Here is a 16,404-nt window from a genome sequence, read left to right on the forward strand (position 1 = left end):
AGGACTCACACTTCTTATAATTTTTTTTATCTGATGAAGGCAGCGTAGGCCGAAACGCCATCATGATTTAAATCTATTAAATACATTAAAATCGTTGTGAGATTGTATAATGTATTTAATGAATTTATAATAAGTCAGAGTTACAACTTAGCCAATTTGACTTTTCTTAAAAGCAGCATTGTAACTAAGTTTGTGCTTATTATATTTATAATAATCTTTTTTCTAATATATTGTCACTATCAGATCTAAGCAATCATACAAAAGCCTGAACGAAAATGGAAACTTTAAAGGAGAAGCAAAAAACCTTCATAATGTTCAAAAAGTGTCAAAAGATTTTATTAAGGCATTTAAGGCATTTCTATGAATTCATTCGTCAAGAAAAATTGATACAAGGTAAATAACAACTACCAGATTCACATTATGTCAAAAGGGGGGAAAAGGTCAAAAACGGAGATACAAGGTTTCTGTGAGGACAGTGATACATACTGTGAACACCACTTGGAAAGTAAAAAAATGAAAGTGATTTAAATGTTTTTTTGGGCTGCAGGTTTTCACCCCAGCCTAGCAGAAGCACATTTGATGAGTTGTTGTAAGACTTACCAATTGATCAAACAAGTGGAATCAGGTGTCCTGCTGGTTGTTTAGAATGAATACCTGCAGCCACACCGACCCATTGCTGGATAAGATTAGACTCCCCTGCCTTACATCATGTGAAAGTTCTTAAAACCTTTAAAAAGCTCATCACACATCTCTATGACTAAACATGGGTCCTTATGGAAACACATGTGGTTCTTCTATGGCATCGTATATGGCATAGAAACGTGAACCACCTTTATTGTTAAGAGTACATGAGAGGGCGAGACAAACGCTGAGAAACACTGGGTGATTTTAAAATGAAGAAAGCTATTGAGCTCCAGCCCAGTTAGTCATTACATTCACATCAGGGGGCAGTATAGCAACAGGGTACGGCTCTGTAACGCTCACTTGTGGAGTCTTCTAACTGAACTAGGGTCTCAATATTTCTAATATTTCAGCAGAAGGTAATAGTTTATCTAAACTTACATTATCTACCAAACGTACTCTAGTTACAGTCGACCATGTGGTCAAAATACTTTCTGTACTAACTGTGATAAGTTGCTATTGTTTTACTGTGATCGTGAGTCAGGGAATTTCTCTTTGCTGACTGTCAGGACATCCTAAAAGGAAACAGAACTGCCTCCTCCTTTCCTCACTCCCCATCCCCCAGCCTGCTCCAATGTGGCCTGGTAACAGAACTCCGCTTATGGTTTCAATCAACTTTTTTTTCCCCTTTTCTTTCGTTTTTCCTTTTTTTTTTATTAGTGCAACAGGAGAAGTCTGAATATCAAATGAAATCAATCAGTTCAGCAGTTACAAATATCTCCACACAAGTGAGAATACAGAGGGTTGTGTTTTAAGGCACAAAATGAAAGGGCAGACTAAAGTTCTACAACCAGGTACTAAGAAATAAACAAATAAAACATTTGTTGTTTATTACTCTCTTAACGTTGTAGAGTCTGCAACAGTTTTCAGCAACACACAGATGTCAAAAATATAGTTTACTCTCAAAAATAAATACAAATCTGTTCAAATCTATGGTCTAGATCTACTAGTGCATCAAACGTACTGTAATAATGCTCACATTACAGCTGTATTATCAATATATTTAGTACATTCGATATCAATACGATAAAGTTTTTTTAACTAAATAAATTTATAGCTAGCATCTAATATAAAACAACTATTTAAGTGCATGTTTGTCTAAGTCTCTGTTTCGTAACTTGTAGATTAACACAAATAGTACATTGTAACCAGTGTAACCATTATTGAAATGCATGTTTCTGGCCCTCTGTGTTGCTTCTTTTTTTTGCAGGCATAAGGCACAGAGTGTGCTGTACCTTCAACAAGATGTAGCTTAATACACTGTACCTATAAAAAAAACATATCGCTAATATATTCATAGCTTTGCATTGCATAAACAAAGGTATAAAATACATAAATAACAGTAATAATGTAGTGAACATCCGGGCATTAATCATGGAAATGTGCTCATAATGCAGCGCATCTTTCTGTCTTAACAAGAGCTACTGACCATCTACCTTTCTATAAACATTTAGCAGTAAATACATGAATGCACACCTCTAGTATAAGAAAAGTATACTAATACATAAATCGTTTTCATAGTATGTCTAGTTTAAAGTTGTAGTTTTCGTCAAATATATTTTATTATATACTCTAAATTCTAAATTCATAATCCTGCATTGCTCTTCTCATATTACATAAGAATACCATCAGTAATAAATGAAGTGACCGAAGGCTCCATGCACCTACAGCTACAGGTTTGTAACTACAGTGTACTTTTGAACAGCACATTGTACCTGTGCCTTACTGACCTAGGCTTAAAGACACCTGTGAAAGTTCAAAGCACTTGTTTCCCAGGAGGGAAATGTAAATTACAGGGTCAGGATGGTTGGCGAGTTGAGAGATTGATCTGACTGGTCCCCACTGCTGCTGCTTCGGCGGTGGGCGATACCACACGGCTCCGGCTGGCGGGAAAGATGGGATGTACCATGTTGAAAAGTGGTGGAGGAAGAATGGCCGAGCGAGTGAGACGAGGAGCTGCCGCTTACATCCAGAGGGGCGTTGGGGTAGGTGAACACCAGGCTAGCCGTGAACGGGGTCAGAGAAGGAGTGGAGATGAGGATGGGAGTGTGGAGTGATTCGGACTCCAGATTGGAGATCCCAGCAGCAAAGGTGGAGGGTGGAGACGGAATGGTGATTTTAGGCTTGGCTTTCTCCTGCTTGGGGTGGCTCTTAGATTCTCTTGAGGGTCCAGGGAGCTCGGATTCCACTGGCTCAATTTTGATTCCGCCCAGGGAGGGAAGAATAGCACTCGAGTCGGAGTCCGAATCAGTGTCTTGGACTTTGCAGATGGGTCGGTGGGCCTCGAGAACCAGTTCCAGCTTCTCCTTCTCTTTCTGCAGCTCTGCAATCTCCTTCTGCAGACGGGACTTCTCATCTTCCAAATGGTCCGTCTCCTGTGACAATGAATTTTTTGAGATCAGTTTTGGTCTTAGGGGTGCACCGATGTGGGAGTAGTGGACCAAAGCTAGTATAAGATAGTGTTCATGCATACATCAGTATATCATGCAAAAACCTTGATTATCTTACAACTTGCTGTTTTTCACTTTTTGACAAAATGTGAATCAGACGGTTGTCCCTTACAGTGTGTCCAAATTTATATATCTATAGATGGACCAATAGTAATGCTCCAAAATTACCTGGACTAAAATCATTTTACATTAACTTCTATTGAAATTCAGGATGTTTTTTTTCTTCTCCTGTAAAGTCTTCTCTTATTGAGCCATTTTTGGAGATTAAGGTGATAAGATAAGATTGGATGTATAAGGTTGTTGCGTGACAGTGACGATATATTGGTTGATGCAAATTCCAGTGCTGATATGAATAAGAATTTATAAAAGGTAAAAATGGGCCTAATTTGATTTGGAATTGAGTAAAAATGTGTTCCTGCTTTTCAGACGTGAAATAAATGTCACATCTAAAACCTACATAGCAATTATCTGCCCATATCCATATTCAGATCTGATATGATTCCAATATAAAACATTAAGCTGTGACAGAAAAGAGTGTACGAGTACAAATCAGCTTACCGTTTGTAAGGTGTCGGTCAGTTCACGTCGCCGATTCCTACACTTGGCAGCAGCCAGTTTGTTGCGTTCTCTTCTAATCCTCCGCCTTTCGAACTCTTCTGGGGACATCTATGGAGCAGTCATAAAAGTAATGTGAGAAAACTATGTTATTATGTAACAACAGAAGAAAGCACATTATATACTGTTTACAGTATGAAAAGAAACCCTTAAATAACGGCTTTATATAAATATATAATATATACAACGTTATATAAGTCATACAGGGACCTAACCTTGAACAAAAGTATGAAATGTACTGTACAAACTGCTCCAGCACTTTTATCACTCAGATGATAGATTCCCCAATGGCTGATCATGGCAATGCTGCCATCTAGAGGCCAGGTCACTATTCCCCGCCTAAAAACTTGCCGCTGCTTTGCATCAGCATCCATGTAGCCCTGCCAGCTCTCATTTCAGCCTTTACTCATGTATAATTGAATCACTCATATGGCTCATGCTCGCTTTGCTGCTCATTGTATACAACATGTATAGCATCCCGCCCATTATTTATGATGAATCATCTTCAGACCCCTCAGTGACTCAGGTGTGACTCATATGATTTTGCCCCAATGAGTCAGATGATTTCCTGTCTCATTATTTCACTTGTTTCACTGCACCATGTTGGAGATTGACACCCAGGGGCATGAATCAAGTTACCACAAATGTATATTGGATAGGAATTTTGTTATTGTGTTGAAATCGGTTGTATCAGAACGACCCTGGGAGAGATATCACTGTCGTCCACTACGACCAGAAAGTGTAAACAGTGGTCATTCACGTTTAAACAACTTTCACAGCTCACACAACCAGTTAAAACAACTTGACCTGAAAACCCAGATCCCTCACACTCCACTTGAATAGGCCAATCCTTTGTCCACACCTGTGTTTCAGTGGCGAGCTTGTACAGCCATGTCTTATGCACACCCATCGCACTCACTACAGGATATTACACATAGTCTGATTTTACATCCGTAAGCCTTTTTTCCCCCCCTCCAGAATTCACAGGGGGAGGAGCACGATGGATCATTCAGGAACAGAGCGCCCATGTGAGTCAAGTCTTTCTAGTAGTTTTAGCAGAACTGAACATGTGAGCATCATTCCTCACCAGTATTTATACAAAGATTGGGTGATAATTTATTTATTTATTTATTTTTACTTACGTGTTCATCATTTCTGCGCCTGGTAGAGCTTTCAGGGCCCCTGATGACCCCTGGTCTGAGTAGATGTGACTGGGTTGAGTGGGGGATGATGGATCCAATTCTTGGTGGCACTGGATACGGGGGACGAATTAGCCTGGATGGGCCCGGTGTGGGTAACAGTGAAGGCTGCACCAACCACTGCAGGTCTTGGTTGGAGGTTATGGCATTGAGACTGGGCACAAACTGACTGGACCCTGCTGCTGAATACTTTTGCTAGGGGGTGAGAAAGACAAAATGATGGATTCAGTGTTGTAACTGAAGATATTTAAGACACATTTAAAATTAGAATAATGTATGTTGTTCATTTTCAATTTGTACACTAGAGATGCGAGGTACGTTGTTGATTGTTATATGAGGATGAATAAAAATGAAAGTTTTAGAAATCAGCTAGCTCTGAAATTCCTTATGGATAGGACATCACATGATTTTTGGACATTTACTAAAGTTTACTACAGTACTACATGAGTATAACAACAGGACAATGTGTATGATGGTATTATACAGCATATTTCCTTGTTGTATTGCAACAGGATACGTTCATAAGAGAGAACACTCATTCAATGAGCAATGACTAATCAGTTCTCATCACTCTGGCCTACTGTTACTCTGCTGTTACTACTATACTGTTACTACTCTGCTGTTACTACTATACTGTTACTACTGTCTGCCAAAGACACAGGTTCTCTAGTCAGGTTTTACCTTCACTTTACTGTATGTCAAGAACTACACACAGACATTTCCAGGAACTGTCTAACTAAGCTGAAAAGCTGACTTACCTCTTGGAGCTGGGTGGTAACAGTGCTGGTGGTGAGAGTAACGTTAGCAGAACTAGATCCAGAACTGTTTTCCGAGAAGTTCTGGTCGGTTCCTCTGCCAAGACTCCTGTAGTTTGGATACATGTATGCCGTTTGTTGTTCAATAATCCAAATGAAAGAGAACTGGATAGGGACCAGCACGCTCCTCGGGCTGCTCTCACTGCTAGTAACGTTAACACGCCGCGTCCAAAGTTAAATATCTAGCTACCGTGTTGCGGGAAAACGGAAGAATCCATCCGCGACCTAAAAGGGGTAGAAGGAAGGGAGCTACCTCACAGCCGCAATGTTCAGACTGTTGCCAGAGCTCCAGCACAAATAAAAGGAGCCCCAGTGAAAAGCGTACTGGGTGTCTAGTGTCCAGGCCAAACCAGTATGTCAGAATGAATCGTGAAGTTATAGCAGTGGATTAGACATTGTGTTGTTCACGCCCCTCCCAGTTTACGGGAAATGGTGTTGCCGGCTCTCTGCGTGACGAGCCGTCACGTGCGCGGTGACGTATATGACCATATTTAGAGTGTTCCGGGAATCCCATTTGCTTTTTTACAGCTGTTTTTATGGGGATCACCTCGTGGGTCTGCCTGATATAATGTATTCCCACAATTCTCTTATTTTAACAGAATAATATTTAATAGTGATATATACTATATGTATTATAATAAGACATATATCTAGTGTTCCCCCTGTTTGGCCTTGTATAAACATAAACAGTCATGGCAGATGAGTTGAAATCGAGAGTGAATCCGTGCAGATCTGCATGCAGTGATGAGGGAGGTGGGGGGAACTGCAGAGGGGCAGTAGACAGCAGTGTATGGGGCTGATTCACTTAGCTATGTGGTGTGAAAATACGTTTAATTATCATTCTCTTTCTTCGCATTCCTCGTCAAAAACCTCAAGCAGATTAAAACCACCTGTGCTAAAGCAGGCTGGATCACTGTGTGATTTAGTGTGCGTTGGAGGTTTGAGGTATCGTAATTATTATTATATAGCAGAACTGGAACACCACATTTGAGTTATCAGATGGTGGGTCAGATGGTTCTCGGGGTGGGCTGGCAGCTTCGTAATTCGTGCCTTATAAAAAGAGGTCTATAGTAATATTACAGGATTTCTATAAAGACCTAAAGTTGGAAAGTTTGAAAGCGACATCAAAACACTTCTGATAGGACAGTCTGCTGGGAATCAATTTTGGGAATTGTATTGATGTGGATTTAGGTTTGTTCTTGTTTGCTGTGAGTGTGGTCGAGATAATAAACAGCTGCATTGTTCTGCCATCCATTTTGCTGAACGCCTTCCCGTCAGTGGTGAGTCACCAGTGGGGTCGGTCCTAGATAACCATGGTGGCCACGGTCAAGGACTAAAAGAGCCTCTTAAATAATAGTGTCGTTAGCAATATTTTTATTTTAATAAAAATAAAATACATAATACAAAAACTGTAAACTTTTAGACTACTTACTTTATTAATTCACTATTTTAGCAATAATAGTAATTAATAGTACCTCATTCACTTTCTAGTAAATGTCTAGACTATTTCAATGTCACTGCATTTTGAATCTTCTTTATACATACATATATACATCCATACATATGAGTGTGTATATATATATATATATATATATATTACGTAACACGTAACGTATAACGTAATAATGTTGTATAATATAATGTTGTGTAATGTATAATTCCTCAGAAAATTGTGATAACGTTAAAAGTAAACAGCTTCTGTAAAAGAGAGCATTAACCCAGAACCAGCACCGTCGTGACCACCCTTTTCGTAACGCTGTAGGAAAGTAGACCACTGTGGCAATGTTGTGAGTCTGCCGTGCACAGCTGCCCCTGATTTGCCTGTCCGCGCTCGGCAGAATGTGTGAGAAAATAGGTGACAGGTGAATGTGACGTAATGTGTGTGAAATGCGGGCTCCAGACCAGACCGAGGCAGATCTCTCTACTTCAAAAAAGGAAAACCCTACACTGACACACCCTTTCACTCTGCTGAGATCCAGAACACGCCTCGACATGTCTCAGGTACACTGCATGCGGATTGGGCTGATGACGTTGCACCAGTGACGCTCCCCTGTACTGAACACACCCCGCTGATCAGATTATTGAATGATTCCAGACGTGAAATAATCCGGTTTCATCTCGATCTGACCTGTTAGAACCTAGATTTGATCAGTTCAGGAGAATTTTGACGATTTTACAGTAAAAAAAAAAAGGCACACACACACACACACACCAGTATCTGCAGGAGCCCATAATTGGGCATTTGGATATGTAGAGGAAGCAGCTAGTAAGTATGACCCTGGGTTCTCTGGAAGAAAAGGACAGATAACAGCTGAAGATGAATAGATAAAAGTGGAAACAACTAGAAGTGGAAATAAAAATTTCACTGTAAACATAATATTTACAACATGCCTAAAATCAACTGGCACTGTTAGCTTATATTCCGCTAACAGTCCAGATAATTTGCATCACTTGGGGTTTTTTTTATTGGGAGGGAAGATAACCCATTAGGCCCACTTTTAGCCACCCCAAAAGATGCCCATCCATGAACTAGTTTGCTAGATTCCTCAACTCATTTTACAAGAAAACATTGTATTTGAATAGATTTTTTAAATTATGTATTGCAACAAGCTAAAGTTTTTTTAAATCAATGTTTTTAATCATATAAAAGCAGCAAGCAGTAGTATTATGGCAAATAAATTATTATAATATAATATAAATGATACTAATGCACTAGTCCTCTGCACAAGTATATATTATCACAAACAGTGGGCTCAGTTTTAGGCGTGTCCAGAATGCTGAACAGGGCTGAATGCTGTTATGAAATCGCTGTCTGAAGCACAAGGACACAGATATGGTCCTTGAAGCGCAGCATGGTAAGCACATTTCGAAGTACAAACATTAAAGATAAGTTTAAAACACTGTTTGTGCTTCTTCAAGATGTTTTTGATAGATTCTGTATAATATATGACATGTAACAATGAAAGATTTTGGATTCCCAGTGCATTCAGACTTATGTCTTTTTAAAAGATGTTAGTCCATCATTGAAAACACATCCAGTGCATGTTCAAGGTCAGAGGTTCTTAACTTCAATAGTTGTGACACACTGCTCTGCTCAGTTTATACTGTTCCCTGCCCAAACCCAGCTGATCCATCTCATAAGGTCGTTAACAGGCTGGCGTGTTGGGCCAACGGGTCCCCAAGGCAAGATTTGAGCCGGTCTGAACTAGACTACAGTATTTGTACGGGCATTTCTACAGGATTTCTACTGAAGTTCCTGATACCACTGATGACAAATCCAGTCTAAAATCACAACACAGTCTAAAAACACAGCAGCAGTCTAATAATGAAACCCCAGTCTAAACGCACAACTCCCCTGACCGAGACGCAATGATCCCATTACTGCCTAATTAAACATGTATGCTAGAAATGGCACAATCCAACTTTTTGTACTGATCTGATGTTTTTCTTTTACTTCACTTTAATAAAATAAGCCCTTTTTACCACTTTCAACCGCTTCACTTAAGCTTCTAAAAGTATACAGTCAATTGCTGAAACACCCTACTACCCACACAGCTAACAACATGACCTCATACAATGTAAGTGTGTGCAGTTTTGGAATAGAGCTGTTACAGGGTCAGACCAGATTCATTTTTTCTTTTATTAGCCCAATACTGGAATTCCTTTACAAACCTGGTCACTTCATGCGTCTGGAGTTTCAGGATTATATCTGGATAAGGCCAAGCCACGTAAAAACACAAGTGTAAACACAGCCAAGACTTGGTTTAAACCAAATCATTACAAATCCGGTCACTCCAACCACTTCAGGAGGTGTAGCAATGTAAGCCTGTTGTCTCTTCAAGATGCAACCGACGACCAAAACACTCCCCAGTACAACTGAAAAACCAGTAATAATTGCCAGTTTGCATATTCCGTCCCACAAAGCCTACAGATTTCAGTTTGACTAACCAGAGACACATTTTAATACAGAGTGCAAATGCATGTGGCTAAATCTTTTCAGGATACAATCCAGATACTAGTCACATAAAGTGACCAGATGTAAATAACCATTGATAATAATATGCCACTATTACTAAATGACTAAATACTACATACTAAATACTAAAGAAAAGAAAAATATATTTCTATAACTTTACCTTTTAAGGGCTCAGTTAACCAAGAGATCATTGGGGGTTCATTCCATACCTATTTATAGAATTCTCATACTAGAATATCCCTAAAACAAGCTTGCAAACCTGTTTTGTGGATTTTGATTTGTGATCTTTAAAATATATCAGTCAATTCTTTGTTGAGAGTATTTCATAAAGTGGTCCAAATAAAGTTAAATAGTTAGATAAACAATGATCTCCTTCCTGACAAAAAATCCAGACCTAACACTACAATTAATACACTGGATCAGCTGGCCACTCCAACACGGTTCATACCCACTATTGGGATTTCCGTATGCCCACCTAGTAATAGTGAGAGTAACGCCTGTGTCTGGTATTGTGCTTTATTTAAATGACCCTGACCTTGGAGGCAAAGGCTGAATGCTCATCCAATCACCAGCATACCACTTTATGTTACACATTTTATGTCTTGTCATTGTGCTTTACAGTTACTGATAAAATTTCATAAAACATGTTTACATTTATGGCATTTCACTGGTACTTTTATCCAGACTTTTATTCCAGACTTAAATCGTTACACAGGTAGAAGATTGTAGTCTTAAGAATCTTGCCCAAGGACTCGGTTTCTGAGATCCACTATGTCAGCGGTTCATAAATCCTGTTCTAGAGAATCCCCCTGCCCTATTTTGTTTTCCCACTTTTTCAAAAATCCTTAACCAACTAATCGGCTCATTAAAAAAGCCACCCTGATTTAGATTAGAAGTGGGCCTATGCATTATGCCACTATATTACAATTTATTAAAATATGAATATTATTTTCATAGTGTTTTATTTGCTTGTTGTGTTTACACTTTTTAGACCAACCTAGATCGTATCATTACATAATTCTATAATATACATTATAAAGTTAGTTTGGGACCCCTCTAAACAACTGAAAGAGGGCAAGTTTGTGCTGAGTAATGTTCACCGCTCACTGTTCTCCCATCAATCCCTTCACTCAGCCACCCCAGCACACATGTTTCCAAACGCCATGCGTCTCTTCTGACTGGCGTGAATAACAGCCAATCAACATTGAGACTTGTATTCCACAAAGTCAGTAATTGACCAATGAGATGTCGATTAGGTGCGTCGCTGCCACGCAGGCACATTTCCTTAAGCCAATGAGGTGCAGGGGAGGCGGGTCTACGGGTGTATACGTAGATGTAAGTATGAGTTAACCCACGAACTTAGCTCGCTAATTTTACAATATTACCTCTATTGAACAGTAACGCGTTTAAAATTTGGTAGCTATGTTTGACACTGTCGGTCGTTTTTAGATAACCCCGTTTCTAGTGGCTGGTCAGTGTGTTTTCTGGAAGCGAAATGCCAGCTAACTATCTATCTATCCTTACTCAGCTAGCTAACTGTCTACGTAGCCTAGCCAGCTAGCTAACGTTAGCTAGCTAGAACAGAGTCAGTCAGACCAGGATCAGAGCAGGAACTTAACCAGTGTCAGCAAACTGAGGCATATCAGTTCTAGTTAGTGAGGGTGTTTAGACCTCCTTTTGATTCAACTGTCTAATCTTCTTCTTCTTCTTTTTTTTGCTTTAAAGATAAACGATGGCCCTTCCACAGCAAGGATACCGGGCTAGTGAGTATGAGACTTTCGTAATCTGGCTGCCTAGTTTGTAGGAAATGCTAAATATCAATCCTGTTGATACATCGTCTACATTAGTGCAGTGCTGGTTCTGTGTTTTTCATTAGCTACTGCTAACATCGCCCAATACAGATCAAACGAAGAGACATAATCAGCTTAATTTAGCTAATTTAGCTCACCTTTGTATTAAATTAAGTTTAAAAATGCAGTAGCTCAGTATCTAAAGAAAGTCAGTTCTTTAGATATGACACACTGTGTCTAAAAATCTACAAATGACTGCTGTTTGTAATGTGTGGGTGCAAATGCTTATTCCTTCATACAGCAAAACCCAGAGCTCGTGCAGCCCCTCCTACAGGGGACCCCCTTCTTTTTGAGGACACCAGTTCCGGGGTGCCACCCATGAACAGCCAGAACTACTACGAATCAGGTTATAACATGGGGGGTGGAGCACCAGGTGGCCAAGGAGCCAGTGGGGTGAACAACCTCTTTACAGATCCAGTGGCCAGTGCAGCCGTGATGTACGGCTCCTCACTTGCCAACCAAGGCAAGGATATGGTGAACAAAGAGGTGAGTGGTACATGTGATGATGGCTGTAGCTATCAAGTATCATATATTTCATTCCAATGCTTCCTCAGACATTTTATCCCTGAATGTTCAGTTCTGTTCAGTCAAACTAATAGTTTTTCTGTTGCCAACATTCTCCAGATCAGTCGGTTCATGTCTGTAAACAAGCTGAAGTATTTCTTTGCAGTCGACACTAAATACGTTGTTAAGAAGCTAATGCTTCTGATGTTCCCCTACACACATCAGGTAACACGCATTATATTACATCCAGTTAGTAAATTATCATTGCAAAGAGTTACAGAGTTATATTCACACACACATTCTCATCTATAACTGTGTGTGGATATAACATGCAAGTTCTAAAGCTTTATCTTGTCTTGCTCCATGTAGAATTAGTTCGGTTGTTATCTCTATAAATGGCAATCACTGACCTGATAAACGGTGATAAGGGCTGGTACGGATACTGTAACACTGTGTCTCTTCTTTAATCTGCTTTCATGTCATCAGGACTGGGAAGTCCGTTACCACAGAGACACTCCTCTCACCCCTCGACATGATGTCAATGCTCCCGACCTCTACATACCTAGTAAATAACACTCTTTATTTATTTCAGTACTTATCAAATCACCTGAAGTGATGCGTGATGACCTAAGCCGATACAGTGTGATGCTATTGGTGCCATCTGGACTGTTATCAACTCTAGTTGAGCTAAAGAACAGACCAAAATGCATCACAGAGAAGACTGTTACCACTGTTTTTATACTTTATTTTACAGAATTAATGTTGATCAGCTGTGTCAATCCCTATTAATTAGACATATTTGCTAATATGTCTAATTAATACAGCTTGACACAACTAGTCGACATTCATATATTCATTTTCAGTTGGTGTAATTATTCAATCTGTCATTATGATCTGAAAGTTTTTATTTTATATGTTTTGGTGTTTTTATGCTTAATGACTGACATGTAGTGTGTTGTAACGTGTGTCTTGCATGTCGTACAACAGATGCTGAGCTAAATTGTCTACTGTTTTGTTGTAGCAATGGCTTTCATCACCTATATTCTGCTGGCAGGAATGGCTTTAGGGATACAACAACGGTAAGAGAGCTGTCTCTGCAGTTTTATATGGGGAACCTTGTGTTGAATATGTGGAGTGAGCCTTCTATATTACACTAGTATTTGCCTTATGCTCCAGCTCTCAAATTAGTTTCTTTAAATATAATAATAATAAAGTCTTCAGTTATTCATTATTAAGTTTATTACATCTTTGAAAGGCATTAGATATTAGGGTGCAGTGGTATACCATTCTTTGGTATACCATAGTATGAGAAAAATGCAACTGAGCCAAGAGTCCCACCAATTTTGAGAGTTTTAAAAAAACAAACAATTAATCCAAAAATGTAGGAAAAAAATCAGTAGATTATTTATTTACTTATTTACTTACTTACTTGCATCAAAAGGGAGACATTTTTCATATAATTCCATTCATTCATTGTTTTAAATTAATAATATTATATTAAGTGTATTAAATAATAAAATGTTTGTTCAACCATAAATACTGTACACTGTGATAAAATCAATATTGTGATATTTTCTGAGACGATTATATTGGCATGAGAATCTCATACCATTGCAACCTTAGTAGCTTTGCCATAAGAGCTCTTATAAATAAAGATGACTTGTTATAATTGTTTAGTTACTTTTCTAAGTGCAGTTTTCTTTCTGGACCTCCATTTGTAGGTTCAGCCCAGAGGTCTTGGGTTTGTGCGCAAGCACAGCTCTAGTTTGGGTCATCATTGAGGTTCTTGTAATGTTGCTGAGTCTCTACCTGCTAACAGTGCACACAGACCTCTCAACATTCGACCTTGTTGCCTACAGCGGATACAAATATGTTGGGTACGTGTTTTGTTTGTTTTGCTTGAAATTTTCTCTCGATTCTAATAATTCTGTGTTTTATTCTCCATTACACTGCACATGTCAAATTGAACGCTTTGAAATTTCAGGATGATCTTCACTGTCCTTTGTGGGCTTCTCTTTGGCAGTGATGGCTACTATGTTGCTCTTGCCTGGTCCTCCTGTGCCCTCATGTTCTTCATAGTAAGTATGGGCAACATTTCAGTTTGTATTACATGTTTAGTAGATGATGTGCACAAAACTGTCATAGCACACTGATGTGAGGTCAGATGTTGTTTTCCCTATTTAAAGTATTTTTTTGTGTTTTATTTCTTTATAAAAAATAAATCAAATGGCAATATGTGGTGTATAAATATTTAATGAAGTCTTAAGCAGTGTGGAGTAAAATCCACACTGGGTCTGTATCCTACACTTCGTCATCCTACACTTTGTCCACTCATGATTAAAAACATAAAACAATAAAACAGTAATTTATTTTTTTATACAGCCCTTTTGCAACCTCTCTTTACCCAATATAATTAAACAGGACCTTTAAAGCTGACATGTAAATGATCTTATGATGTTATTCTGATTGGCTTCCGTTTATTGTGCAGTCTGGGCTGAAACACTCCATCTAACTTTAACACGAATGGGTTGGGCTAAACAGCTGTAGGTGAATAAGTGGATATTTGTAAATGCGACATCACAGATTTCATGTTCAGGTTTATTTTTTGTTTTTGTCTGAAGAAAGTTAAGTTTTTCATTCTAAGGGACCTTTAAACACTAACCTTCTCACTTCTCCAGACATCAGAGTGCCTTGGTGTTTCAACATAATGTTCTTGATGTCAAGTCATGTTTATAATACATATATAATATTTCTCTGTTTCCAGGTTCGTTCTCTGAAAATGAAGATCCTTTCTTCACTGTCTGCAGATTCCATGGGTGCTGGAGCAAGTGCAAAGCCCCGCTTCCGCTTGTACATTACAGTTGCCTCTGCTGCCTTTCAGCCTCTCATCATTTACTGGCTGACCGCTCATTTGATCAGATGACCAGGAGTACAGGTTGACCTGGAAGATAAGGACTTTAAAACAACACGAAAAGCAGTGTTGGGTGTGAATGTGATCACTCCCTTGATTTTTGCCAATACAAAAGAAAATGTGGCCTGCCTTCAACGATTAAAACATTGAATTGTGCTTGACCTTGTGGACATGCCATTGGATTCAGTTACTCACTTTCATGGAAAGTGGATGACCATGGTCCCACATGGAAAGAATGACTGAGAATATCCATTATCGACCAAAGATTCAGATTTGGATTTTTTTTTTTTTAAGTATTATTGAATCCTTTTCCTGCCACTGCCTTCTGCGTCACAGGGATGAAGTTGTACTATAAAGTTCTGCTTGTGACAATTTAAAGAGCATCTTTAAAGGCGGCACAACAGTCCAGCTTAAATTTCCCAGAGACAAAAATGTTCAATGAAAGAATAGCTGTAATTTTACATTTCCCCCCATGAAGTTTGCTCTTTATGCCCGGTGTGATTTTGTGTGGTATATGGTAATAGTGCTGAACACATTGTCTGCTGAGCCTGTGTCCCTCTTTTCTATTTATCTGTGCATGAACAACAGTACTTTTTTCGTATTCTAAAATAAATTGTCAGAATTTTAATAAGCAGACTTTTTGTGTGTTACTATTTTCATGTTTGCTTCCGTTTTCACCACACAACACAATTTAGTGCGCTCAAAGGAAAAAGACTATATGCACTTTGTTTTTCTGTCCTACAGTTTGACCATATATTTTAATCTTGACCTTCTCTGAACTGGGGGTGTTTCATAAAGCAAGAAATCTTCATTAAGCACAACTGAAAAGGTTCCACTTATTTTTTCAGTTTTAATATAATTTACACACTGAGAAATAAACAGTCGAGCAAAGCCTTTTGGAAAAAAAGGCTAATGTTGCACACTAAGATTTACCAAGTACTGTTCTCAACAGTGCTATGACTCTCAAATCCCATCACTAACAATAAAGAAAACTTCTGTAGCACCTACATTAAAATTTTCTCTTCATACTCATACCCTGTGTAGTCCACAGTAAAGAAACTATGCTGAAATCTCAAACAGAAACCATTTGTTTAAGGAAACATGATTAATTATTGGGAAAGCTGGCCTAAGGCTGTCACATTTTGTCCTATGCTTGTCCACCCAATTTCACTGGATCCTCTGCATTATGAGTTTGTTTAGTGTATGAATAGTGAAATATGAATAATGCTAGCTACATTTATGTTACAAGCAAGCTAACCCTCCTGCTCACTGAAATGCCACTGCACAAGAGTAAGGCTGCTACTAGATTTTCAAGTCTAGTCAGTTCATCTCTATTATACCAGCTACTCAGGCCTGAACCTTCCAAAGCGATTTAACCACCACACTTTGCACAGCTTGCTGGT

The 16,404-nt window shown here is 38.9% G+C and overlaps 2 protein-coding genes across 4 annotated transcripts; one reads left to right on the plus strand and one right to left on the minus strand.

The window, feature by feature from the left end:
* Positions 1-348: 348 nt before the first annotated feature.
* fosl1a (FOS like 1, AP-1 transcription factor subunit a) lies at positions 349-5,938 on the minus strand. Its single transcript, XM_072664103.1, has 4 exons — positions 5,704-5,938; positions 4,889-5,140; positions 3,690-3,797; positions 349-3,056 (listed from the first exon to the last, which is right to left on the minus strand). The coding sequence occupies exons 1-4, from the start codon at positions 5,824-5,826 to the stop codon at positions 2,472-2,474; spliced, it is 1,068 nt and encodes a 355-aa protein (XP_072520204.1). The 5' UTR covers positions 5,827-5,938; the 3' UTR covers positions 349-2,471.
* A 5,100-nt stretch (positions 5,939-11,038) lies between these two features.
* yif1a (Yip1 interacting factor homolog A (S. cerevisiae)) lies at positions 11,039-15,632 on the plus strand. Of its 3 annotated transcripts, XM_072664105.1 has the most exons (9): positions 11,039-11,071; positions 11,462-11,499; positions 11,828-12,072; positions 12,211-12,315; positions 12,577-12,655; positions 13,112-13,169; positions 13,812-13,967; positions 14,075-14,168; positions 14,855-15,632. In XM_072664105.1, the coding sequence occupies exons 2-9, from the start codon at positions 11,469-11,471 to the stop codon at positions 15,011-15,013; spliced, it is 927 nt and encodes a 308-aa protein (XP_072520206.1). In that variant the 5' UTR covers positions 11,039-11,071; positions 11,462-11,468; the 3' UTR covers positions 15,014-15,632. The 3 variants fall into 3 exon arrangements, with proteins under 3 accessions (XP_072520206.1, XP_072520205.1, XP_072520207.1); XM_072664104.1 differs by lacking the exon at positions 11,039-11,071 and having other exon boundaries at positions 11,081-11,499; XM_072664106.1 differs by lacking the exons at positions 11,039-11,071; positions 12,211-12,315 and having other exon boundaries at positions 11,081-11,499.
* The last annotated feature ends 772 nt before the right edge of the window (positions 15,633-16,404 follow it).

This window comes from Salminus brasiliensis, chromosome 19, assembly GCF_030463535.1.
Source record: "Salminus brasiliensis chromosome 19, fSalBra1.hap2, whole genome shotgun sequence".
Lineage (NCBI taxonomy): Eukaryota > Metazoa > Chordata > Actinopteri > Characiformes > Bryconidae > Salminus > Salminus brasiliensis.

Coding starts and splice junctions, on each gene's coding strand:
- fosl1a (XM_072664103.1), bottom strand. CDS start 5,826: ATGTATCCAAACTACAGGAGTCTTGGCAGAGGAACCGACCAGAACTTC. Junction 5,141..5,703: donor TTACCACCCAGCTCCAAGAG/GTAAGTCAGCTT, acceptor CTCACCCCCTAG/CAAAAGTATTCAGCAGCAGG. Junction 3,057..3,689: donor TGACCGACACCTTACAAACG/GTAAGCTGATTT, acceptor TCATTGTCACAG/GAGACGGACCATTTGGAAGA.
- yif1a (XM_072664105.1), top strand. CDS start 11,469: ATGGCCCTTCCACAGCAAGGATACCGGGCTA. Junction 11,500..11,827: donor ACAGCAAGGATACCGGGCTA/GTGAGTATGAGA, acceptor TCCTTCATACAG/CAAAACCCAGAGCTCGTGCA. Junction 14,169..14,854: donor GTGCCCTCATGTTCTTCATA/GTAAGTATGGGC, acceptor CTCTGTTTCCAG/GTTCGTTCTCTGAAAATGAA.